Here is a 27688-nt window from a genome sequence, read left to right on the forward strand (position 1 = left end):
TATAGACCTGGGGGTTAGACTCAGGAAAGAGGCAGAGAAGAGGACTGGCCGCTGACGAGATTAGAACAGATGGCAGACGAGAGACAGGGGGCTACAAGGACGCAGGAGAAGGATAAAGAACTAGGAGCAGAGAAAAGAGAGGCCAAAGGGCAGACTGATGGAGCAGACAAACAGAAGGTCAGTGAGAGAGAAACACAGGGGTTCAGTAGTGACAGTAAGGAGAGGAAAGTTAGAAGCAAGGGGATTTACAAAGTGAAAGGGGCTCCTAGTTAGAATAAAGGACCTGAGTGCCCTAAGCAAGAGGCGGCTAAGGCCCTTATTGTATTAAAGAAGTTCCAAGCGCAGCAGGTGGGAAAGAGACACAGTGGAAAGAGATGCACCGCAATGCAGTCAGGTTGTACATTTTATTTCCCTGTATTCTTAATTTTAAATAGTATCTCATAAATAAACTCTGCTTTGATTATTTAGTTAAGAGGCTTCTTAATATTTTGCTTATCAATTTGGGAGTGGAGCAATGTGGTGGAACCTTATAAACGGCCCACATTAAATTAACAGCAGTAAATCCAAAAATTATGCAAATTTTTCAGACTAGATTAGATTATTAATAATTAATTTTCTTTTACAATATGATCATAGTAGACCACATGTTCAGAGGGATACCAGTACAGGTCCCTCTATTGGAGATGACCTGAGTTCAGAAACAGATTTAGACCAGTCTTTAGAATCAGATCAACAGAAACTGCTCCCCCTACAGAATGTTACAGCCCGCAGAGGAGTACAGCGTAAAATATATAGCCCATTCAGTCCAAAGGATCTGTGTGCATGGAAGAAACTTATACCTAGGTTTGATCAGAATCCAAAGTCAGTTATTTCCCAGTTAAGATCTATATTTAATACATATCAACCCACTTGTCTTATGGAAATTATACTATCCCCTAGTGAAATTGCAGATATTGTCACAGCAGGAAATTCCTTGGTGGCCTCTGGGGAAGCATTAGCAGAGTGGCCTCTCCAGGAGCCAAACTGGGATTATAACGATCCATAGCAATTCCAAGAATTAAAAATGCTAGGGAAATGCTACTGAAAGGAATGGAATCCTGTTCTAAGAAATCTGACAACTGGCAAAAATTTTTAAAACTCGCTCGGGAGCCTAATGAACAACCTAGTAGACTTTATGATAGACTTTGTGAAGCTGCTAGGCAATTTACAAGACTGGACCCACTAGACTCAAAAGACTCCTATATTGTATGTAATATATTTGTATATCAATCATTGCCAGAAATCTGTAAATTTTTTTTGACAGTGTCCAGGCTGGAAAGATATGGCTGTAGAAAGGCTTAAAGAAATTGCCACCTATATCTTTGAGGCAAATGAAGATAATATGGCTAAGCAAAGCATTCTGGCACCAGCACTTTCAGGTCAGGCATTTAAAGGTCAGGACAAAACCCCTAAGGTGTGTCAGTACTGTGAAAAACAAGGACACTCATTGAGAGAATGTAGAATTAGAAAGCAAGAACTCAGGTGGGCAGTAACTGAGGGTCTGGAATATTTTTTCAGGAGAAACCAGAATAATTATGGAAATTTTTACCAGAAAGGAAACAACCAAGATAATTACAGACTTTATTACAACCAGAATCAGTATAATTGTAGACCCTATCAGGGAGGTACAGAAGGACAGAATCAGAATCGGGGTAACTCTAGAATCCCTCAGAGGGAGACACAGGACTGACAGTGTCTAGGGGAGGAGTGGAGAATAAATATAGAAAGCTTTACTTTTCCAGATCTTGAATTTTTGAACCCTCTTATACCAATCCATTCACCTTCCCAGAGTAACGAACCCCATGTGACCCTCAAAGTTGGGGACTCGTATTATGATTGTCTGTAGATACAGGAGCCTCTAAATCAGTCTTAGTGCATAAACCAGACCCTGGATACAATGCTATTGGATCTTTAAATGTGGTAGGAATCTCAAGTAAGGCCCAAAGAGTGGCAGAATAAACCCCTTGTATGGTATCTATGGGGCCTTTAACTGTAGAACATTCATTTTTACTTATGCCTGATGCCCCTGTAAATTTATTAGGTCGTGATCTCCTTTGTAAACTTATCTTGTGTAACCATATCTTGTGTTCCAGATGGGGCTGTCTCTCTGTGGTTGCCAGAGGATACTGTTCATCTATTACCAATTTTGATTGCAGGTGCTCAAGGAGCAGTAGGGGATACATCCAAAATCCCCTCTGACATTCCTGAGTCCCTATGGGCCTCATCCTCTACTGAAGTGGGGCTCCTTAAATCTGCTATGCCTGTTACTGTTAAAGTTAAAGGGGGACCACCTCCATCCATTTCACAGTATCCATTGTCTAAAGAAGCTATAGAAGGGATCACCCCTATAATTGAGGCTCTGAAAAGTCAGGGCATTATTGTCCCACGCCATCATTCTCCATGTAATACTCCCATTTTGCCAGTTAAAAAACCCAAGCCTGGCCCAGATGGCAAACCTGTTGATCGTTTTGTACAAGATCTTAGAGCAATTAACAATTGTTATTCCTAGACATGCTATAGTCCCTAATCCTGCCACCATAGTTTCTTCAATCCCTTGTGAGGCTACATGCTTCACAGTGATAGACCTCTGCTCTGCCTTTTTTTCTATACCAGATGCAGAGAATTGGATAACCAGTTTAAAAAATGTGGTGTACCCGAAATTCTAGCATTATAAGCTTTTACCTTAAACAAGCTTTTCCTCCTACAGATGAAGAACTTCTCCACCAAGAACACATGGCTCTGTCTTTTAGAAAGGGTTATTGAACCTTATTGCTTGATTTATAAGGCAATTAATGAACATATTGAGTCTCGCTGATGTTTTATTTCCTTTTGATAAATTGTTTATCATTTCAAGTATCTGTTATTGACATTGTACTAGAAAGAGAATTCATGGACAAGATGATGTGGTTTACTTGCTTAATGAAGATTCTGTAATAATGTTTAATAATATCAGTCATTTACATTCATTTATCATTTGTATGTCATATGTGACTGTACCTCTGGTTATGGTTTGGGATTATATATATATTTCAAGTATATCCTAAGTTATGCAGTGTAGCACGCATTTTTACCATCAAATTGTCTTTGGTGAAATTAATACGAGATTTATGATTTATGGAAACTTACCATTTCAGAGACTAATTGCTCTTACAATGATCTTAATGGAGATGGTTCAATTCTACGTTGCAGGCCCTGGAGAGAATATATGTACAACAGGAGGAGAAACAGGTACATCTAAGATACCCTGATGGAGGCTGAGAGAACAGCCAAATATATTCAGGAAGCCCATAGTTTGCTTATGAGAGCAGCTATGTAGAGCACAATTGCTGGACATAGTCCAGTTTCTTCCTCTCTCACTCCAAAAATGTTCTGGTGTCATATTAGCCCTAATGCATGTACCTGGTTTAACTTAACTTGGCTTCTTCACTCAATCTGGTTGCATGGTCAGAATCCATCCACCTGAGGCCTAGCACAATTTTTAGATGTCTATGTACCACGAGATGTGGTATGGTAACCTTTCCATAACATTTTCAGGTGTCATCATGGACACATAACTAAATTTGGCCTTGATCCAGACATATAGTGGTAAAAAGTGTTTGTAATGTCATAACTGTCTCAATTTTGTATTGTGTATGGATATAAGTATCCTCCAAAGCGGGGACTCCAATATGCTGTATATATATCAAGTTTAAACTTGTTTTGTATATTTTGAAGAACTTTCATTGTTTAATTTGAATTTTTTGGACAATGCTATACTAAAGATTAATGAAAATCCAGCAGTTCCAGAGACAACCAGAATCCAGAGACAGCTAGAATCCAGACCAGAGTCCAGTTCCCCTGATGACATCTCAACCCTCCTTCAAAGACAAGATTTTAAGGATTTTAAATGGACATTTTTGTTTTTCCTTCAGTTACTATATACATCATCTGTAATATGTATTTTCCCTTTCCTATATTGTTATTAGTATATTGTTTGTTAGCATTGGTTATGGTATTGTTATTTTTAAAAATTTATTGTTTATTATTTATTGTTCCATCAAGGAAACACCCTGTGTTTCTTGACGAAACAAAGAGGGGAATGTAAAGAATTAATTGTTATTTGAGGTTTTTATGCCTTGTCGTGCACTGGCCTGGGGCTCTGCAAACTGCACGGTGCTCCACGCACTGGTTGTAGCTGTTGCCATGATGCTGGCACCTCACGTCATCACCACTCACCGATGCCTACATGGACCTGGCAAAATTATAATGATTGGAAGCCTAGTGAGGGCAGCCATGTGACTGTCAGAGTGGCCATCCCATTGGCTTGGGCTGCATGGGGTTTTTCTGGGATTGGGGGAGGAGAATTGGACGCCGGAACGACAGTTCTGCTGCCTATTCTCAGCTGATTCCTGGGTGGTGGTACCTTTGCAGGTTGTATAATTTCGCTTTCCCCATTTTATTTCCTTTCCCTTGATCCTACTGATCCTGTTTGTTTGTTTTTTTTGAAATTTCATTCTTGTTAAAATAAATTCTGTTCTGTTTTGAGGGAGGCTGCTGGTCTCCTTCCTTGCCCCAATATTGCGGCGAGCCGCTTAGCTAACACTCCCCAATTAAAAATTGGTCCCCACAAAAATTAATCTCAATTCTAGGGCTGTTGAACCCAAGTGATTAGGAGAATAGTAGTACCATTAGTAGAAACAGGGAAGTCAGAAAAATCTAGTTGGGAGCATTGTGATGGAAGGTCAAGGTGATAGTTGAGTAGTAGTTTGAACAAAAGTTGAGTTTGAGTCACTGGTGAGGCATAGAGGTGTTGATAACAAGTGGTCAGTACTGCATTTCTGGAAATCAGGAGAGTGGTTGAGACTTGAGACATAAATTCTGGAATGATCTTTGTGTAGATATAAGAGCAGATGAAAAGAAGAAAACTTTTGATAGAAAGCCAGTTATTCTTTGTCATAGAATTAAAGGTCATTTTGGTTATTTGATGATCAGCTGAAGGAGCTAAAGGGACTAAGATGGGGGGGAGGAGAAATGAAAGGAGCTTTTGGGAGGAGTTTGGGTCTGGCTAAGAAAGGTTGTTCGGTCTGAGAAGCCATGGGTAGGGAAACAGTCTAATCCCTCTGTTGGTATTTGTGCCAGTGTCTGGCCCCTGAACCTCTCTTAGTGAGATCTAGGTCCTGTGCTGAAGTCATGAGGACATCTCCATCGGGAGGGACCAGTAGCAAATCAATCCCTGCCAACCACAAGGAGGCTCTGTGAGGAAAGGTTCAGGTGAGCCAGGAAGGATCAGGACCTAAGGGACATCTTTAAGTGGAATTGTAGATCTACTTTTTGAGAATATAGAGAGGATTCCTGTTTAGTTACAAGTCTGTCTAGTTGTTCCCTCTAATCTCTGATTTTGTAATTTAGTCATCTAGTCCAACAGCTAGCCTGGGAAATCAAAAGACTTGAATTCATTGATTTCAAGCTGAAAGGAAACTCAGAGGTCATCTAATCCCCTCATTTTACAGATGAGGAAATTGAAGCCCAAAGAAGTGAAATTATTTGACTGAGAGTTTCTATCCATTTGACCTTGAGAAAGCTGTTTAACCTACCTCCTTAATTCCCAATTTCCTCATCTGTAAAATTTAGAGATATTTCCTTTGCTTAACACCTAGAATTCTTAGGATCAAATAAGATATTGGATGGGATGGACAAATGTAAATTGTTATAATAGCTAAAATTACCATAGCACCCAAAGATTTTGCAAAGTGCTTTATAACTTATTTCATTTGATTCTCACAACAAACCTGTAAGTGCTGTTATATCTATTACACCACCTAGCAGCCTCAATTCCTATTCCTATCATTATCTTATAGATGAGAAAACCAAGACCCAGAATAGGTGGTGTGATGAGTAAAATTAAATGTGGAGGCCCTATTACTGTCCCTAGTGTAGGGAAAATTAGCTGGTGTTTCTTATATATTTGTTACTTAGAAATTAGAGGCTATTGCACCAGTCTGGGGCATTAAGCATTAATAAAGTATATTAGATATTAGTGAAGAGAGAACACATGGAGTTCAGAAAGTTCAGAAGCCCTACATACCTAGAACCAGGTGCACCCCCCCACCTCAGAGTCTCAGGCCAAAAAGAGGAAGATCCTGTCCCTGTCAGAGTAGAAGCTACCTGCAGGTCTGAAGAGAGGCAGTCCCTACACACTGCTTCCAGCTAATTGGCCAGCATCACCCAAATCCGTTGGTTCACTGGATTTGAGGGCGGTCCATGAGTAGATCATGCTGATGTCAGAGTTCAGATCCTCTGGCTGGAACAAGGCTTTCAAGGTAGGTGTGCTTTTGAGTGAGGTAACTTCCTGACTCTGGGCTGACTTTATGAAAGGTCAGCCAGGCTCTCTCAGCAGGGGGGCCCCTGGAAGTCCCAAGACCCCTGTTAATAATCTTCTCTCACAGTGACTTTCCCCCAAGGTCTCACAGTTTGTTAGTGAAAAACTTTCTATTACACTGTGACATTTAACCTCTTTACCACCATAAAGGTTTTAACCAGTGTGAAGGCAAAAATGATTAAATGGGGGGGTGGAATATAATTGAACTACACACACACACACACACACACACACACACACACACACACACTCATAAATCATATGTATATATATGTGTATATATATATATAATCTCATTTTATCACTACTGTTCAGGAATGAGAGGCAGTGTGACAAAGTGGATAAAGTACTAGACTCAAATACAGGGAGATCGAGGTTCAAATACCACTATAAAAATAATATTTTATTTTTTCCCCAATTACACATAAATACAATTTTTAACATTTTTTTTGAGTTTCAAATTTTCTCCCTCCTTTCATTTTTACCTCTCCCCTCCCTAAAATGGTAAGCAATTTGATATAGGTTATACAGGTTCAATCATGCAAAACATTATATTACCATACCTGTCATATTATGAAAGAATACATAGATTCAAAGGGGGAAAAAAATCATGAAAAAAATAAAGTAAAAGGCAGTATCCTTCAATCTGCATTCCGACTCTTATCAATTCTTTGTCTGGAGGTAGATAGCATTTTTCACCATGAATCCTTTAGAATTGTATTGGATTATTTGTCATATTGCTGAGAATAGCTGTCATTCGCAATTGATCATTGCACAGTATTGCTGTTACTGTGTACCATGTTCTCCTGGTTCTGCTCAGTTCATTTTGTATCAGTTCATGTAAGTCCAGGTGTTTTTCTGAAATCAGCTTGCTCATCATTTCTTATAGAACAGTAATATTCCATTACAATCATGTATCACAAGTTATTCAGCCATTCCCCAACTGACAGGCATCCCCTCACTTTCCAGTTCTTTGCCACTATAAAAATACCTGCTATATATACTTTTGTACAAATAGGCACTTTTTCTTTTCTTTCTTTTTTCTTCTTTTTTTTAAAAAATATCTTTGCATGCAGACCTGGTAGTTATATTGCTGCATCAAAGGGTATACACAGTACTGTAGCCTTTTGGGCATAGTTCCAAATTGCTCCCCAAAATGGTAGATTACTTCACAACTCTACCAACAGTACATTAATGTCCCAATTTTCTCACATCCCTTCCATCACTGAACATTTTCTTTTGCGGTCTTATTAGCTAATCTGATAGGTGTGAAGTGGTACTCAGAGTTGTTTTAATTTATATTTCTCTAATCTGTAGTGAATAAGAGAATTTTTATAAGACTATATACATAGCTTTGATTTCTTTATCTGAAAGTACCTGTTTATATCCTTTGACCATCAAATGCCACTTTTGATAATTGCTAGCAGTGTGACCAAGAGCAAGTCACTTAATTTCTGTGTACTTTAATCAATTCCCTAGGTCTAAACTAAATCTGATAGATAAGCTGCAGTCTGTGTTGGTGGAGGGAGTTCCCATACCAAGGGTTTGGGATCCATCCTTTCAATAAAATTTTCATACAAATTAATGTAGCAGTCTTTTAAAAATGAAAGCTAGTGTCGTCAGCTTGGCTTAGCCCTAAATTCTTCTGTGTAAAAGTGAATCATTAATCTTCTGTTGGTTCATGTTATAGATTTTTCTATCTCCAGGTTCAGGTGGGCTACATAAATACATTTTGGAACCAAATGGGGCACTCTTGGTGCAGGGAAAGGGACAAAATGATGATATCAGGTCAACTGACAGCTCTGCTTTCCTGTTTTTGAACTTGTCATGCCTCACTTTAGTCTGAATTGCTCTCTGCAGAAATTATCCAAAATGTAGCTGCCTGGCTATTAAACAGTTCTTTGGTTCTATGCTTTCAAAAAATTGAGCAGTAGAGGAATTTCAAGTGTGGGGATGGCAAAATGTAAGTTCCTTGAGGGCAGGCATGGTTACCTTTTTTGTTTTTGTAGCCCCACCACCTAATACAATACTTTGTACATAGGAGGCCCTTTAATGTATATTGAATTTCTTTCTTTCTTTTTTTTTTTGGTGAGACAATTGGGGTTAAGTGACTTGACCAGGGTCACACAGCTAGTAAGTGTTAAGTGTCTGAGGCTGGATTTGAACTCAGTTCCTCCTGACTCCAGGGCCAGTGCTCTATCCACTTCACTACCAAGCTGCCCTTGTATTGAATTTCTTAAAGGACCTTTGGGTTGGAGAGAGAGGAATGTTTTTCTAGGTAGTGAGGCAGGGCCTTGTGAGGAAAGAGAAGTTAGGGAGAGAGGAGAAAGGAACAAAGGCCTCTATCTGGGGAAAAAAAAAACCAGGGGGTTTTGGGTTGATTAGTCGTCCTTCATTCTCTCTCTTTTTTTTTTTTTTAGTGAGGCAATTGGGGTTAAGTGACTTGCCCAGGGTCACACAGCTAGTAAGTGTTAAGTGTCTGAGCCCGGATTTGAACTCAGGTACTCCTGACTCCAGGGCCGGTGCTCTATCCACTGTGCCATCTAGCTGCCCCTGTCCTTCATTCTCAAAGAGGACCAAAATGACATCACTATGTTAGAGTCAAATTATAGTGTGTCTGACTGGCTGATCAGAACAACATAAGCTTGGGATGCTCAGAATGCACAAATAATACATGTGAACATTTGGGTTGAATTCTTTGAATTTGTGCATCTCACATTTCTTCTGAGCTAACTTCAGTTCTGCTTTGCTCATAGAGCACAGCACCTTTTCCCATGTCATGCCATCAATTCCATAGTTCTTCAGAGAGACCTTGAGAGTTTGCTTATATCGCTTCTTCTGACCACCATGTGAGCGCTTGCCTTGTGTGATTTCTCCATAAAATAGTCTTTTAGGCAAGGCTTTTGAACATGACCAGCCCATTGGAGCTGAGCTCTCTGCAACAGAGTTTGAATGCTTGGCAGTTTAGCTGGAGAGAGGACCTCAGTGTCTGGTCCATTGCTCATAGCAAAGCTGACTGAAATGTTTTGGCTTATATGGCAAGAGGAGGTTATCCCCCAGGAGTTCAAGGATGCTTTCATTGTCCATCTCTATAAAGGTAAAGGAAATAAATCATCCTGTGACAAGGGGTGGGGGGTGGCGACAGGGGTCTCTCTCTTAGTCTTTGCTGTGAAGATTTTTGCCTTAGTAGTCAGGGGGTTTGACTACTGGTGGAGGAAGGAGAGTAGCATTCTAAGGAAGAGGTTCATATTTTCATATCATTGAGTTCATTTGGATAATTCAGAAAACAAAACAAAACAAAACAGTTATACCCTGATATTTGGGTTTTATTCACAGATAGTAGAACCAGACAAAGAGTTCTGAGGTCTCACAAGTCATTGATTGTGCAGAGGGTCAAAAAGGTGACATGTTCTAATTCTACAACAAAAGAAAGTAAAGTGTTATTATAAAACTTAGGTTACACTTGATTTGCATAATACTCATTGTTCCCTGTCATTAAAATGAATAATGGTTTAGTGTATGCAGCAAGATGCCTGCAGGATATTTTTTTTTTGTTTGAACTTAGCTTCCTTTTTAGTAGCAGTTCTGACTTGTTACTAATAAATATTCAATTTGGGAATATCAGATGGTCCCACCGCAATATCTGAAGGAGTTTTTTAACAGAGACTGGAAGAGCTTGTCCTTCTGACAGTGGGCCATTAGCATGGTCTTTTTCATCATTTCTAATTGAATGGGGCTTTGTTTTCTACAACGAAAAATGTTACAGAGGCCTTATTTTACACTTTGGTTATCCTTCAGTTGGTATTTAAAGGGTTCTGTATTTAATGAGTAAAGCTATAGCTCCATTATTACAAAGTGAATTTTTTTTTGGGGGGGGGGCTGGGCAATGAGGGTTAAGTGACTTGCCCAGGGTCACACAGCTAGTAAGTGTCAAGTGTCTAAAGCCGGATTTGAACTCAGGTCCTCCTGAATCCAGGGCTGGTGCTTTATCCATTGCACCACCTACCTGCCCCTTAATAAACATTTAATAAGCAAATTCTATGTGACAGGCACTGTGCTTAGTGTTAGAGATTAAAAGAAAGCATTAGAGATTAAAATTAAAATTAAAAGGCAGCTCCTGTTCTCAAGGAGGTCACAGCCTGATGGGGGAGACAATGTGCAAATGATAATGTACAAACCATATATAGGATAAACTAGAAATATTCAACTACGTGTCAGGCACTTGTGATATGTTCACATTGCCATCTAGCAACTTCAACATAGTGATTGGTAGTAAGGAAAAATGCAATCTGTACAATGGAATAACTGATTCACATTTCTTTTATGTTGAACAGGAAAAAAACATGTATGAAGATCTCATAACCAATAAGGGACTATTGGAATTGAGAAGGGTTTTGAAAGTGATTTCAACAGTCCCCAGAGGTTTGAATCCTCACATCAAGGAATTTATACATACAGCTTTATCCTTGCAAGCAGTACAGGTAAAAACATAATTTGTTTGCTTATGAGGGTATTTTATTGTTTTATTATCTTTTTTCTCTTTAAATTTTGTCCCAGTTTCCTCAACAGTAAAAGGGAATAATAATAGAACCTACTTCCGAGGATCAAATGAGATAGTATTTGTAAAGTGCTTAGTGCAGTGTTGGCCATGCAGTAGGCACTGTATTAATGCTAGCTATTATTAAATCCAGGTGAAGTCATAACCTCTCCTGTTCTGAGGGCAATTTTAATAATTGGGCATTTGTTATTTAGAAAGTATGTTTAGGGGCAGCTAGGTGGTGCAGCAGATAAAGCACCTGCTCTGGATTCAGGAGAACCTGAGTTCAAATATGGCCTCAGACACTTGACACTTAGCTGTGTGACCCTGGGCAAGTAACTTAACCCTCATTGCCCCTCAAAAAAAAAATTAAAAAAAAAAGTATGTTTAAATGGCTGTTATCCTTTAGGGACCTTCTTATGAACATGGCATAGTGGTTATCAAAAAAAGTCAACTGGAAGGTCTAGTGTTCTAATCCCAGGTTTACAAGTGGTCACTTTATTTATCAAGTATCAGCTAACTTCTCTTTCCTAATTTGTTTTTTCACCTATAAGAGAGTGATTATAAATCTCAAAGATGTTATGTTCAGAATGATTAAAAGCCAAAATTTCTTGGAGAAATTAGATTTGTGTTAAGATAAACATGTTAATAGTTAAAAAAAATACTGATTTTCCATTTTGTGGGTTGGAGGAATCAAGAGTCTCATCTTTGTGATTTCAAACCCAGCCTCAGACACTTACTAGTCACTTAACCTTGTTTGTATCAGTTCCATATCTGTAAAATGAGGTGTGAAAGGAAATGGCAAACTATTCTTATATCTTTGCCAAAAAAACCCCCAAAACCCCAAAATAGGGTCACAGAGTTGGACATGACTAAAATGGCTGAAAAACAATTCCAGTTTTAAAATGAGGGCCACCTGTCACTTGCTTTCTTTTTTCTTTCTTTCTTTTTTTTTTTTTTTTTGGCAGGGCAATGAGGGTTAAGTTTCTTGCCCAGGGTCACACAGCTAGTAAGTGTCAAGTGTCTGAGGCTGGATTTAAACTCAAGTCCTCCTGAATCCAGGGCCAGTGCTTTATCCACTGCGCCATTTAGCTGCCCTCCTTTTTTTTTTTTAAGTGGTTTGTTATAACCTTAACATTAAATAGCACCAAAACAATTAAACTTTCCAGCTATTTGCATTATCAAAACTAGCACATGAAATTTCCCTAGCAAATTGATAGCCACTCCCAGTGTCTCCTTCAAGATTTTTCTGTTTGTACATTTATCTATCCTCTATACAATTTACTTTTCATATAATTGTAGTGGATTCTTCTGTTTTGAATTTTGATCTTTGTATTTTTGAATTATTTTATTTTTAAAATACATTAAACTTTTTAGAATTTTGTTGTTGTTGTTGTTGTTGTTGTTAGAAGCAAGTTTGTCTTTTTGTTTACTGGATCTTCCTATCTCACTATCAGGCTGAAAATGGGTTTGAGACCATTACTGATTGGCATGGGAGCTTTGACATGTTCCATTTCCAACCTAGGCCAGTTCACTCTTCATTAGACAGCCTGATGCCCCCTAACCCTCCATCCTTGAGGCTTACCGTGTTAATGCTAAACTCAATGTGTATACTGGATTGGTTCAACCCACTATTGCTCAGAACATCTGAAATCAAGAAATAGGTGGAAGCTGGGATTACGGGCATGTGCTACTACCACCAGCCATGTTTTATTTTCTTTTTTTGTTAATTGTTCACTTATTTTCAAGGTGTCTCTTAGACAGTTGAAGAACTCCTGTGACTATGGTAAGTCAGGAAGACCAGAATTCAAATCCTGCCTTAGATACTAGCTGTGTGACTCTGGGCAAATCACTTAATCTCTGCTTCAGTTTCCTTGATTGTAAAATGGGGATTATAAAGCACCTGGGGGGGGGGGGAGCTCAATAGCGCAGTGGATAAAGCACCGGTGCTGGATTCAGGAGGACCTGAGTTCAAATCCGGCCTCAGACACTTGACACTTACTAGCTGTGTGACCCTGGGCAAGTCACTTAACCCTCATTGCCCTACAAAAACAAAACAAAACAAAACAAAACAAAATAAAGCACCTACCTCCCAAGGTTGTTGTGAAGATCAAATGAGATAATATTTGTAAAGTGCTTAGCACAGTGCCAGGCACATAGTAGGCACTTTATAAATACTCATGTTCCCTTTTCCTTTTCATCAGTAAAATGACCATAATATTACCTATGGTTTTTACCTTGGGGGGTTCTTTTGTGGATCAAATGCAATATGTAAAGTGTTTTTGTTTTTTTGTGAGGCAATTGGGCTTAAGTGAGTTGCCCAGGGTAACACAGCTAGTGTCAAATGTCTGAGACTGGATTTGAACTCATGTCCTCCTGAATCCACAATAATAACAACAACAAAGTAGTTTAGCATAGCTGGATTGTAGAATGTACAGTGGCAAGTAGGGTGTAAGAAGGATGGGATGGGGGAAGCTAGGTGGCGTGGTGGATAGAGTACCACACCTGGAGTTGGAAGGATCTGAATTCAAATGTATTATGTTGAATAGGGAAAAAAAAAATATATGAAAATCTTATAACTAGTAAGGGACTATTGGGATTGAAAAGGACTTTGAAAGTGATTTCAGTAGTCCCCAGAGGTTTGAATCCTTACATCCAGGAATTAAACCTACTAGCTGTTTAACCCCGAATGCCTCCAAAAAGAAGGAGAAGAAAAAGGAAAAAGAGGAGAAGGAGAAGCCGGGTAATGAAGAGATTTAAATGCTAAACCGGGAAACTTGTATTTGATCCTGGAAGTAGTAGGGAGACAGTGAAGCTCAATGAGCAAAGGGCAGGGGAAGCAGTAACAAGATCAGCCCTACCCTGTAGAAAATGACTTTGGTAATGGATTGAAGAGCCAATGGAAATAGATGAATCATAGAGATCAACTAGGGGTGTGGCTATGTGAGTGAAGGAAAAGGGATGTATATGAGTGATGTGAAGATAGAAAAGATAAGACACAGCAATGGATTGGATGTGTAGAATTGAGAATGAGGGCCAGAGGATGACACTCAGGTTTTGAGCCTGGATTTCTAGGAGGAGAGTGGTGCAATCAGCAATAGGTAAGTCTAGAAAAAAAGGAGGGTTTAGAGGCAAGTAATGAATTCTGTAGGAATGTGCCTGCAGGACATCCAATTGGAGATTTCCAAGAGGTGGTGCAGGACTGTGACTCAGGAGAGAGAATAGGACTTGATATATAAATCTAGGAATTATCAGCATAGAGATGATAACTGAATCCATAAGAATTGATGAGATCACCAAATGAGTAATACCATGAAATGAGATAAGGGACCCAGACACAGTCTTGGGAGACACCCATATTTAGTCAGCATGACCTGGGTAAAAGAACCAGCAAAGGAGACAGAAATAGTAATAAATACAAGATAAGAGGACAACCAGGAGATATCAGTGTCATGAAAATCCAGAATGGAGAAAATGTTTAAAAATAGAAAATGATCTAGAGTGTCAACAAGTCCTGAAGATCAATGATTGATAAAAGGTCATTAGATTTGTTTATTAAGAGCTCATTGATGGGGGGCAGATAGCTGGCACAGTGGATAAAGCACCAGCCCTGAATTCAGGAGTACCTGAGTTCAAATTAATACTTACTAGCTGTGTGACCCTGGGCAAGTCACTTAACCCCCAATGCCCCGCAAAAAAACCAAAAAACCTGATAACTTTGGAGAGCACAGTTTCAGGTGAATGATGAGATGAGAAGTCCAATTGCATAAGGTTTTGAATGGAGTAAGAGAAGAGTAAACAGAGATACCAAGTGTAGACTATTTCCCAAGGAATTTAACATGAAGGGGAGGAAAAATATGGAACAACTATTGGAAATGGTAGGATCAAGTAATTTTTCTTAAAGATATAGAGATAAATGGGCATGTTTGTAGGTAGCAAGGAAGGATGTGTATATATAGATATACAGACACTGAGAAGGAGAGAAAGGGAGAGAGAATGAATGAATAGGAATGCTAGTAGAGGCAATTTTCTGGGGAAGTTGGGAGGGGATTGGGTCAATGGCTCATGTAGAAGAGATAGATGATGGCAAGGAAAAATGAAGGAAAATATAGTAAAGAAAGATGTTTGAATAATGTGAGATGAGAAGGGGAAAAGAAGGGGGCTTCAGTGAATGGTCTCGGTTTTGGGGGGATGAACTATAAGTTAAGTTCTTTAGGTGAGAGGATGGGTGGAGGCTGGAAGAGATGACAATGTCTGGATCAGCTGCTTTGGAGAGTGGGAGAGTGAATCACTCAGAGAAGAATTGAATGCTTGCTTTCCTACAGTAAGAATTCAGTTGAGATTAGGTAACATAAATTTGAAATGGACTCAGTCAGTTTTGTGATTTTCTCTAGCTTTATTCAGCACCATATGAATAGTAATGAAGGAGGCAGATAGTGGAAGTATGGAAGTAATCCAGGGTGGTTGGAGGTTTGGAAAGGCCTGATCAGCTCTGTTGTATGGGAGCAAGGGAATTAAAGGCAGAGGATAGAGTAGAATTGAGTTGGTTCATCAAAGGGTTAAATGTAGCTAGTGCAATGTTAATGGTTTGGGAAAGGATTGAGAAGTGGAGAAAATGGAAATAAAGATAAATAACAGGGTTGGAGGTAGTAAGGGGCAGCTAGGTGTCATAGTGGATAGAGTGCTGGGCCTAAAGTCAGGAAGTATCATTTTCCTGAATTCAAATCTGGCCTTAGACACTTATTAGCTATATGACCCTGGATAAATCACTTAACCCTGTTTGCCTCAGTTTATTCATTTGTCAAATGACTTAGAGAAGGAAAGATACCCTAGTATCTTTGCTAAGAAAACCCCAAATGGTCTCATTAAGAGTCAGAGAGGACCGAAATGATTCAACAACAACAACAAAGGGAAGTAAGGCATAAGTAAAAATGGAATGATAAAGATTATGAGTGAAGGAGTTAGTCATGGCTGAGGAGACTGAGGAAATAGGATTTCTGGATGTTTGAAGGAACATCAAAAAGTATGCAGAAGTTCTCAAGTATAAGAGCAAGTATTAGGATGGAGAAGACTGAAACCATGTGCTGAATTCCTCATGAAAGGAGGGAAAATGACCCAGGCCTGGTAGAGAATTGGCCCTCCTATCTTGATTAGATGATTCATCTGGACATAGTGAACCCTACAGAAGGAAACAGAGTGAGTAAGGCAGAAGGAATGTTTGTTGTTTTTTTTCCCACAAACATTTATTTTATTTTCCATTTACATGTAAGGATAGTTTTCAACATTCATTTTCAAAAGATTTAGAGTTCTAAATTTTTCTCCCTCCCTCCCTTTCCTCCCCCCTCCACAAGATCCCAATCAGGTTATATACGTATAATCCACAAGTGTTCTTTTTATCAGTTCTTTCTATAGGGGTGCATAGTAAGCTTCCTCATTAGTTCCTTGGGATTGTCTTGGATCATTGCACTGCTGAGAGTAGTTAAGTCATTCACAATTGCTCATTGAACAATACTGTTGTCACTACGCACAATGTCCTCCCAGCTCTGCTCACTTTACTATACATCGATGTTCATTAGTCTTTCAAGGTTTTTCGGGGATCATCCTGTTTGTCATTTCCTGTAGCACAAGTTCATTCCACTACAATCATATAACACAGTTTTTCCCATCATTCCTCAATTGATGGACATTCCCTTGATTCTCAATTCTTAGCCTCCACCAGGAGTTGCTATAAATATTTTTTGTACAATTTTCCCCCTTTTCTCTTTTTCATGATTACTATTGTTAACTGTTTCCCTTCCATTCTATTCCCTTCCCCATGATATTTATTCTATTATCCATCCTCTTTCATCCTATCATTCTTCAAAAGAGATTTGCTTCTGTCCATCCCCTCCCCCACTCTGTCCTTCCTTCTTTTGCCCCTCTCTCTTTATCCCTTTCACCTGCTATTTTCCTGCGGGGTGATAGAGATTACTCCACCCAATTGAGTGTGTCCATTATTCCCTCCTTGAGCCGATTCTAATGAGATTGAGGTCTTTGAGCCAATTCTGATGAGTGTTAGGCTCATTTACTGCCCAGATTAAATAGATTAATCCACCCAGTTGGGTGTGTCTATTAGTCCCTCCTTGAGGCAGCTCTGATGAGTTTAAGGTTTTTGAGCCTTTTCTGATGAGTGTAAAATTCATTTACTGCCCTGCTCCTCTCCCATCTGTTCCCCCACTCCATAAGCCTTTTCCTGTTACTTTCATGTAGGATTTCACTTCAGGCAGAAGGAATGTTAGGAAATGAGAATAGCGAGCAAAGAGTATAACAACTCTCTTCCCAGGAGCAGTTTAAGGGAAAGGAGGAGCTGAGTGACAGTATAACCAGTATTGGAGAAGATGGGCAGGAGTGCAGTATTTTTTTGAGGGAAACTAGGTTTTTATTGAGTGCAGGAAAATGAAAAATGCAGGAGAAAAAAGGTTCCAAGATGAAGGGAAGTTTGTTAATGGTAGAGCAGGAATTTCAGACAGCACAATGCATGGGGCAGACAGACTTGAGTGGGGACCTGGGAACAATGGTAGACTTGAGCAGGATGAGCACTGGGCAGTGGTAAGCCAGAGATTGATAGCTGTAGAACAGTGGAAAGTAGTGAGAGGGGAGGGTGCTGTTTTTCACTTAAGGTTGGTGGGCTTCTTCATAGCTGGGACTGGAAGAGTAAGAGTGGAATTTTGCTAGTATTAGGCACTATAATTTAGAGATTATAGACGGTAGGCTTAGACTGAGGCTTAGACTCTTTCTTGTAGTTCAGCTGTTTTTTTCCGTTGTCTGATCCTTCACAAAAACTGCATTTGGGATTTTCTTGGTGAGAAGGATATGGTGGACTTGAGTCATATTGGACTCTGATCATTTTTATCGGATTATTCTGTGTTCAGTTCCATTGTTAAATCATATATCTTGCTTTGCTGGACTTAGTGTTTCCTGCTTACATTCCCAAAACCCCCAGTCTGTTATTGTTAGTCATTCTGTCTTGTCCCCCTTGTTTTATGACCCAGCAGGAGAGCTGTCCCTCATTAGTGCAGACACCCTGATGCTACCTCTCCCCTCTTAAGTCCTAGCTCAGATAAATCTGTCTACCATCTCTCCCTTTCTCCCCCTTCGCCCCATCCTTACATAGGGGGAGTGGTTTCACCCTTTCCCCCTCCCCTTCCCCCAGCTCTTGGACAGAGCTGAGCATGCAGCCATACCATGATCAGGAGCTGAACACGAATTCTGGGTGAGACAGGATTGGATGTTAGATTGTGAGCTCACCCTGTGCACGAGAGGGCACCCTCTCAAAACTTCCATAAAAACCCAACTCATGAGCTCATTAGTGCGCTCCTCATCCCTTGCATGGGGTCACCCATTCTCATGAGAATGAAATAAATCTGTCTCTGCTTGACTTGGTGGTCTCCTCAAATTATTTGGGTAAACTGAGACAAATTGTCACAAACACTTGGCAAAGATACTGGAGTGGTTTGCCATTTCCTTCTCCAGTTCATTTTATAGATGAGGAAACAGAGGCAAACAGGGTTACAAACTTGCCTAGGGTCATACAACTAGTAAGTGTCTGAGGCTGGATTTGAACTCAGGGAAATGAGTCTCACTTCAGGCCCAGTACTCTGTCCAGTGAGCTACTTAGTTGCCCCAAAATTCCTTACCCTTCATAATAGCAACTTTGGTAAGACCATTTCTTCTTCAAAGCATGCATATTTTAATTGGCATGATGGCATAGGCTATTAATTAGAAAGTTTCATTCTCCTTTTGGTCACTATGAATCTGTATATATCAATAATGATCAATTATTACCTTCATGAGAGCAGAGGACATTTTAATCTAAACTTTAAAAGATTTCCTCCAATTCTTAGGATAGTACTCTGAAACACTCTGTTTAATAATTGTTGGACTGCATTTGAATATTTATTTATTATTTATTTTGAAATGAAAAATAAACATTTTTATTATAGTTTTTAGTTCCAAATTTTATCCCTCCTTCCCTCCCTCCCCTCCCCCCTTCCCTGAGGCTATAAAGAATCAGATAGGTGTTATACATGTTCAGTTATGTAAAACTTTACCATATTAGTCATTTTGTACAAGAAAATTTGAATAAAAAAAGGAAATAGCATACTTCAGTGCATTTGAATATTTAAAACCATTTGGTCTTTGCTTAGTATCTTTTGTAAATAACCACAAGCTTCCATTTTTTCCCCATTTTTTTTAATATAATGGAAAATTAAGCTTCTCTCCTGTGTACATTAGTGATAGAATCATAGCTTTAAAGCCAGAAAGGACCTTAGAAACCATCAAACTCCATCCTTTCATTTTACATTTGAGGACATTGGGATCCAAGAGGTTTAGTGACTTGGCAAGTCATACAGATAGTTAAGTGGGAGAAGTAGGATTTTAGTCTAGGTCCGTCTTCAGGTCTGTTGCTCTTCCCATAGTGGCTCCTGCTGGTTATGAGAGAAAGAAAAAGTCTCCTACCAGAAAAATGCTGTTATCCCAGAAAATGAGACAGGGAGGGAGTCTGGGTAAGAAAGGAAGATTGCAGAAAGGGGACCTCAAGGCTAAAAGCCAGTCTTGTAGGTGCCTAAAAATAGATATAGAAGAGAACTTCAAGGCTAGTAGTCTAGCTGGTCCAAGTGTGCCAAAGGTTAAAGCTAGTTTGTACTGCACTTGTTTAATTAGCTTATGCATATTAACTGCCAACACCCCAAAGACGGAGACTGCCACCTTTTCAAACATGTGATGTATGTAATGGGGGGGGGGGACGTGTTAAGGGGAAATATATAGAGGTGTTCAGGGAAGATCATACACCTCTTAGTCCTCAGCCAATGACGTGAAGAGGGGAGGTACCTTTGCGATAGGATTAAGGATTAAAAAGAGTAGTTTGCTGTGGCAAAGCGGGCCGCTCTTCTGCAGTGGGTGCCCATTCTTGCAAGAATGTAATAAAGCCTTCATGTATTCACCAAAAGGGAAAGTCCAGTATTTTTATTCCTGTCAGTTACTTAAGATGACAAAAGGTATTGTTCACACTCCACACTTCCTGGTATCTGTGACTTAACACTGGCTGTCTTCTATGCCTGAATTGCCCTGCTCACCTCTATCTCTTGGAATCTCAGGACCAGAGATCATAGTTCTCTGGTTTGAAGGGACCTCAAAGGCTGTCTAGTCCAATGCCCTCATTTTATAATTGAGGAAACTGAAGCAGAGGGAAATTAAGTGACTTGCTGAGTTTCACACAGGTGTGAAGCCGAAGAGGCTTATGTTATTTGAAACCTAGTCCTTCAGACTTTTTTTTTCAAGGATCCTATATAATTTATTAAACACATAACACAGAGAGTGAGATAATACATAAAGTTGTCATATGGAGTGCAGTCTGTGACTCAGAACAGCTATTTTTTTCTCACTGATTGAGCCTACCACCTTGTCCTCATTAGCACCACACCCTGACTAAATGAGCCAATCATGTGAGGTTTTTGACCAGAAGTATTTTTGCCCTTTACCACATGGACATCTTTCTGTTACTATTTAGCAAATGATGACAAGCAAGTTATAAAACTGGCTATGCTTCTCTCTGAGGCCTCCTTAGTCCTGTTTTGATGTGTTTTTTTGTTTGTTTGTTTTCCCATGGTCCTCCCCTCAATGACATTCAATATCTTCAGGCACTGGACTTAGAGTCAGAAAGACTTGGATTCAAATCCTGATCTTAGAGACTTGTTAGCTGGGTGATCCCAATCAAAGTTCCTTGATTTCTTTGTGCTTCAACTTTTTTTTTTTTTGGTGAGGCAATTGGGGTTAGGTGACTTGCCAGGGTCATACAGCTCGTAAGTGTTAAGTGTCTGAGGCCAGATTTGAACTCAGATCCTCCTGAATTCAGGGCCAGTGCTTTATTCACTGCACCACCTAGCTGCCCCCCTGCTTCAACTTTCTTATATGATATTCTCATCTCATTTGAACTTGAGAGCATCTAAGATCCCTTTCAGTTCTAAACAAATGATTTCATGGTTCCTGCCTGACAAGGGTTCTCAAAATCTTGAAATCTCAGAGCTGGAAAAGTCCATCCAAAACATCTAGTCCAACCCATGGCAGAGTAGGAATCCCCTTGATGACAAGATCATATACTACCTAGAGACGTGCTTTTAAAAATTCTTGTCTTAAAGTATTTCAGTCTTGCTGTAGTTAATTTTTGACATACTTCTGGCTTGTCTCAGGTCTTCAGACTCTTTTTCTTTTCTTTTGGGCAGGGCAATGAGGGTTAAGTGACTTGCCCAGGGTCACACGGCTAGTAAGTGTTGAGTGTCTGAGGTTTGTTTTGAACTCAGATCCTCCTGAATCCAGGGCTGGTGCTTTATCCATTGCACCACTTAGCTGCCCCCCATGGTCTGCAGACTCTTTTTGTTTTTGTTTTTGTTTTTGTTTTTGTTTTTGGGTGAGGCAATTGGGGTTAAGTGACTTGCCCAGGGTCACACAGCTAGTAAGTGTTAAGTGTCTGAGGCCAGATTTGAACTCAGGTCCTCCTGAATCCAGGGCCGGTGCTCTATCCACTGAGCCACCTAGCTGCCCCCGGTCTTCAGACTCTTAAACCACATCTTCTACATGAAGCCCTTCTTGATCCTCCCTGTTTCCAGTACCCTCCTCCCAATGTTTCTTGGATTTGTTTTGTATATTCTGTCCTTATTTAAGTTCATGTTATCTACCCATATGGAATGTGAGCTGCTTGAGAGCTAAGACTGTTTAATATCTGTCTTTGTATCCTCAGCACTTAGATGTCACAGCACCTGGCACATAGTAAGTGCTCAAGAAATGGCTATTGCTTGTTTGATTGATATGTACAAAACTGATATTTGAAAAGCACCGGTATACTATGTAAAACAAAGTTCATTGTTATTAGTGGAGAGATTGTCATGGTGACAGATGCCTATCATTTCTGTGGAAAGGTCCCTTCTCCAGACTGCAAATGGGGCACTGGAGAAAAGCATTGTGGTTGGAGTAAGGGAAGGAAGTCTCTGTCATTAGTCTCTCTGTTCTTTGGACTGTCTAAATACCTTGAATCCTGATGACGACCAGGGTGACTACTCTCTACCTCTTTCCACTAATGCTGTGCTTGTATGGATGAAGGATGCACATTGAATGTTACCCTAGGCAAGGCCATGGCCACTAGTTGACATGGATTTTGAATAAGTAGTTACTTCCAATAAAAGTGATGGTCCCACACAGCTACATAGTTCCTTAAGTGTGAAACATCAGCAAGTCCACTGACAGAATGATATGAAAGTAAGCTAGTTCTGAAGTCCAGGCTTGAGGCTCCTGAGTGCTGCTAGCTCTGGTGTGCTTGGTGCCAGCCCCTACCCATCTTCCCAGTCTTCTTATACATTGGCCTCTGTGCTGTTTCTCAGACTAGACCCTGCATCTCCTGACTCCAGGCATTCTTACTGGTTGTCTCCCAATGCTTAGGCTTCTCTTCCTCTTCCTCTCCACTTCCTAGTCTCTCTCTGGCTCCCTTCAGGCCCACCAATATCCCTCCATTTGTAAGAAGTCTTTTTTTCTCTCGATTCTTCTTAATGTGAAGCACCTCCCTTCTCTTGAGTATTTCCAATATATCTTGAATATATCTCGTGTGTATGTTTCCTCTTTGGACTGTGAACTCCTTCAGAGCAGGGGTAGTCTAGTGCCTTTGTATCCCTAGTGCTTAGCACAGTGCCTAGCAAACATCCATCCATCCATCCATCTTTATATTTATATATTTGTTATCTATACACACATTCACATTTATGTGTCTATATCTATACATATATATATTTATTATACATATACACATACCTATGTGTGTTTATCATCTCTCTTACTGCATAAATGCTTGTTGACTGACTACTGCTAACTATCTTCCAATTACACCATATATTTTGTATGTATATAATGGTTTGCATTAGAATGTGAGCTCCTTGAGGGTAGGAACCATTTTTTTTGTTTTTGTTTTTATTTTTCTTTCTTTGCCTTTTCAGTGCTTACCACAGTGCCTTTGAACATGGTAAACACAAAATGTTGTTGTTCAGTTGGTTTTTTTGGTTGTATCCAGTTCTTTTTTTGTTTGTTTGTTTGTTTTTTTGCGGGGCAATCGGGGTTAAGTGACTTGCCCAGGGTCACACAGCTAGTAAGTGTCAAGTGTCTGAGGCCAGATTTGAACTCAGGTACTCCTAAATCCAGAGCCGGTGCTTTATCCACTGTGCCACCTAGCTGCCCCCTATCCAATTCTTCATGACTCCATTTGTTTTTTTTTTTTTTTTTTGGCAAAGGTATTAGAGTAGTTTGCCATTATCTTCTCCAGCTTATTTTCCAGGGTTAAGTGACTCGTCCAGGGTCACACAGCTAGTTAAGTGTCTGAGGCTGGATTTGAACTCAGGAAGGAGTCTTCCTGACTCCAGTCCCAGTACTCTATCCACTGTGCCACCTAGCTGCCCAGAAACACACAATAAATACTTGCTAACAAAGGGACAGACTGCCTATCACAAGTGAAGCTTGGAAGACTGAGCTTTTGTTCCTGGGTAGTCAGTGGTAATGGGATTCACACCTCACTGGAATAAGAATAGGTCACCCTATCCTTGCAGTAACCACTGGAAGTATCCTTCATACATTTGGACACTTTATACAAAGAAACTTTGTTAAATGCTTTTAAAAATAACATACATAGACATTGACACTAGTTTAAAAATATTTTCAATTCAACTTTCTGCACAGAGTGATGATGGTGCAGCTGACAGTCTCAAAGGGGGGCAAGCAGTTCCCAGTCTATCTTTGGAGGTATTGATCACACAGCTGGAGAGGACACTTGAGAAAATTCAAGCTGCTAATTGTAATGTAAGTCTTTCCTTTTTGGAACTATGAAGCAATTAACTTGTACTACACTTTTCATCAGGCCCAATCCCAGATCTGCCTGCTCTGAGGTTATAGGCAATCCCTGTCTAACTTCTAAGAGCAGAACGTGTATACCGCATCGTCTGCCATATGGTGCCTGCCTGATTACGTGACTGACATCTGCGGTGCGCCCTTTCTGTTTTCCTTCTCTACCGAGAAGTTCTTCATCCGAAATAATGAGAAATCTAAACTACTTTTAGGAATTTTCTCATTTGTGAGGAGATAAAGCTCCACTCTTTCTCCCTGCTTTTTTTTAATTAGTTTTTTTTCCCCCTCTGATGTGGTTAATAGGATAGAAATTATATTACATCTATATCTTATTCAGCAGACATTTTATTAAGCACCTACTGTGTACAGGTCTAGTTATTAGAGGAGATACATAGTTTAGATGAGATTCCTCCATTCCTGCCATCTTGAAACTTATAGTGTAGAAAGGGAATAAGACAAGCATGCTTGAATATATGATATATGTTCTGTGACTACATAGGCCTGGGAACTCTATGTGTGGTAATTTTTTCCACCAATGCCAATAGCAACTCATCAGTAGTTCAGTAGTTAAGTCCTAGGGAGTTGCCTAAGACACATAGAGTTAAGTCACTTTTTCAGGGTCATATGATTACTAAAGTAGGATTTGAACCTAGGTCTTCTATGTTCAAGCCCATCTCTCTATCTACTATGCCACACTAAGTATAAAACAGGAACATAGATAACTGTAATTACATACAGGTACAATGGAAACAGCTCTGGTTCTGTAATCAGAAGACCTGGGGTCAGATTCTGCCTTCCTTGCTTATGACCTCTATGAATCACTATGTCTGCCTGGGCTTTAGTTTTCTCTTCTGTAAAAAGAGGGTCTCTTCCAACCCCAACCGCATATCTATGATCCTAGGAGTTACAGTTGGAATTTGGGCATATCATATCATGAGAAAGTTAAGAGAGGGAGGAATGTAAGAATAAAGGGAATGTTAAGAGGGAGGAATATAAGGAAAAATCTGTGGCCTAAGCAAAGAGGGTTTTTACAACACAGAGTGTCAGGGAAAGCTTCCTGGAGGAGGTGGCATTTGAGCTGGACTTTAAAGGATAGGTAGGAATACACTGGGTGAAGTAGGGAAAGGGAGAGCACTTTTCAGACAGGAAATGTCATGAGCAAAGGTATCAAAGGTGGGAAAGAACAGGGCATGTGTAGGTGACTTCAAACACTTTTATTTTCATGGTCTCCACAGTCCACTCAACAGAGATATATTTGGGAAATATAGCTGATATTATTGCCAAATATCAATAGTTATTATTTTAAAAAATTGTTCAGTCCAACACCTGCTGGGAGGGGAGGATGATTTTGAAATAGGAATATCTCCTGCACATTGAAAGCAAACATGGCTCCATTTCATGTTCTAAATGAAAGAAGCAGCCTTTCTGCAGAACAGGTTGAGCTAAGGACCTTTCTGTGTCATGGAGGTTCTTGTAGAAAGCTAGAAAACCTTATGCAAAGTTGGGACTTTTAAGAAGGAATAGCTTAAACGATAAACAGAAACTGTTCATGTGTTTGGAATTGTAACAAATAAACCTCATTGGTATTCCTTTTAAAAATTTTCTTCTAATTCTAGGGCATGTTTTGTTCCAAGACTTTTTTGACTCTTCTACTGAACATAAATATCTTTCCACCCCCAGGTCAAGTTGTCAAATGCATCTCAAGTGGTATTTTATTAATTCTCTGCAGTAATTAATGGTTGACAATCATTTTTACTGCATAAGTTGTTAGTTGACAGGTCTTAGCTATTTCTCAGTCTAGAGTGCTTGTTCAAATCTCATAAATCTTAGGAAATGATCTCTTAAAAATATTTTTTTATTTTTAGGGACATCAGTTAAATATGGATTATTATCTCACATTGCTATTTCTATATGGATTAGCACTCATTGAAAGGGGGACAAAGCAGGTATGTATCATATGACCCATAGAAACATGTAAACATTCTTTTCCTTTTATTCACTTAAATTTAGCTGCTTTGGAAAATGGAACTGCTGATTTTTAAAATGTTTTTAAAAACTGGAACTATTCGATGACTCTTCTATCATATGCTTCTAAATCTGAACACCCAGAACCAGTAACTGTGATTATGAAAATGAAAACAAATAATGGGAAGCAATTTACATTGGCTAATTATCTCACTTATTCTAAGCTTGGCTTGTGTTTATATTCAAATGTGACATTTTAAAATCTTAAATATCTAATTTTAAGTGAAACTGAAAGTCATTTATATTTCTAAATCACATTTTCAGATTATATCTTGATGCTTTTATATTGAACTTTAATTTTGCTGAGACTTAGTTTCTCCATCTTTTAAATAAGGGAAAGAGACTCTCTGACTATTGCAACATCTTGCTTTAGGATTTTATGATTCTCTTTCTGATTCTCTGTTATCTTCTATATTTCCTCAATTACCTTGCTGTCATATTCCTAAAATATATTGACATTCCTTCTGTATTTTTGCTGTTATAATAAAAATATATAAATTCACTGTGTATTAAGAAGCTATTTCTAACTATCATGTACTGTTATTATAAATCTGACTTACTAACCACCTGTGGTAGAATTTAATGTGCCTAAATTCACACTTTTTCCTATATAAATTTTAAAAATATAATACAAATATCTAAAAGACCTGTGGTTTCTTAAATATGGTTTGGGGACTCACTCTATCAATGCAGGTCTATAACCTGCCTTTAATTTAGTAGATTAAATGAAAGGAGTTGACTTGCCTAAGGAAAGTATCAGAGGTGAGGTTTGAACTCCAAACTCTATACACTAGAAAATATATACAATACTCTGCCACATTGCCCCTATATAATACTAATTTATATTTGAAATGACATGCATGTGAATTAAAAAAATATATTCTTTTTGTTTGTTTTTTGTTTTTGTCATAAAAGTATTTCATTATTTTCCAGTTATTTGTAAAGATAGTTTTCAATATTTTTTATAAGATTTTTAGTTTCAAATTTTTCTCCCTCCCTCCCTTCCCTCTCCCTTCCCAAGATAGAAAGCAATCTGATATAGGTTATATATGTACAATCCCATTAAACATACTTCTGCATTAATCATGTTGTGAAAGAAGAATTAGAACAAAACAGAAAAACCTCAAAAAAAGTAGAAACAGTATGGTTCAATCTGCATTCAGAATCCGCAGTTCATTTTTCTGGATGTGGAGAACATTTTCCATCATGAGTCCTTTGGAGTTGTATTGGATCATTGTATTGCTGATAATAGTTAAATCTATCACAGTTGGTCATCACACAATGTTGCTGTTACTGTGTACAATGTTCTCTGGTTCTGCTCACTTCACTCAGCATCAGTCCACTTAAGTCTTTCCAGGTTTTTCTGAAATCTGCCTACTCATCATTTCTTTTTAAATTTTTTTTTTTGGGGGTTTTTGGCAGGGCAGTGGGGGTTAAATGACTTGCCCAGGGTCACACAGCTAGTAAGTGTCAAGCGTCTGAGGCTGGATTTGAACTCAGGTACTCCTGAATCCAGGGCCGGTGTTTATGCACTGCGCCACCTAGCCACCCCTCCACTCATCATTTCTTACAGCACAATAGTATACATTCTACCACAACTTGTTCAGCCATTCCTCAATTGTTGGGCATTTCCTCGATTTCCAGTTCTTTGCCACCACAAAGAGAGCTGCTATAAATATTTTTGTACATGTGGGTCCTTTTCCCTTTTTCATGATCTCTTTGGGATACAGACCTGGTAGTATGCACAGTCCCATAGCCCTTTGGGCATAGTTCCAAATTGTTCTCCAGAATGGCTGGATCAGTTCACAACT

General features: G+C 39.2%; 1 protein-coding gene across 1 annotated transcript in view; it reads left to right on the forward strand.

Annotated features, from left to right (window-relative positions):
* The window catches only part of DZIP3 (DAZ interacting zinc finger protein 3), a 124287-nt gene that overhangs the window by 12894 nt on the left and 83705 nt on the right, over positions 1-27688 (forward strand). The window contains exons 3-5 of the mRNA XM_043991130.1: positions 10732-10878; positions 23688-23807; positions 25718-25798. Coding sequence (XP_043847065.1) covers positions 10732-10878; positions 23688-23807; positions 25718-25798 — 348 coding nt within the window. The remainder of the gene's footprint in view (positions 1-10731; positions 10879-23687; positions 23808-25717; positions 25799-27688) is intronic.

Source organism: Dromiciops gliroides, chromosome 3 (genome assembly GCF_019393635.1).
Source record: "Dromiciops gliroides isolate mDroGli1 chromosome 3, mDroGli1.pri, whole genome shotgun sequence".
Classification (NCBI taxonomy): Eukaryota; Metazoa; Chordata; class Mammalia; order Microbiotheria; family Microbiotheriidae; genus Dromiciops; species Dromiciops gliroides.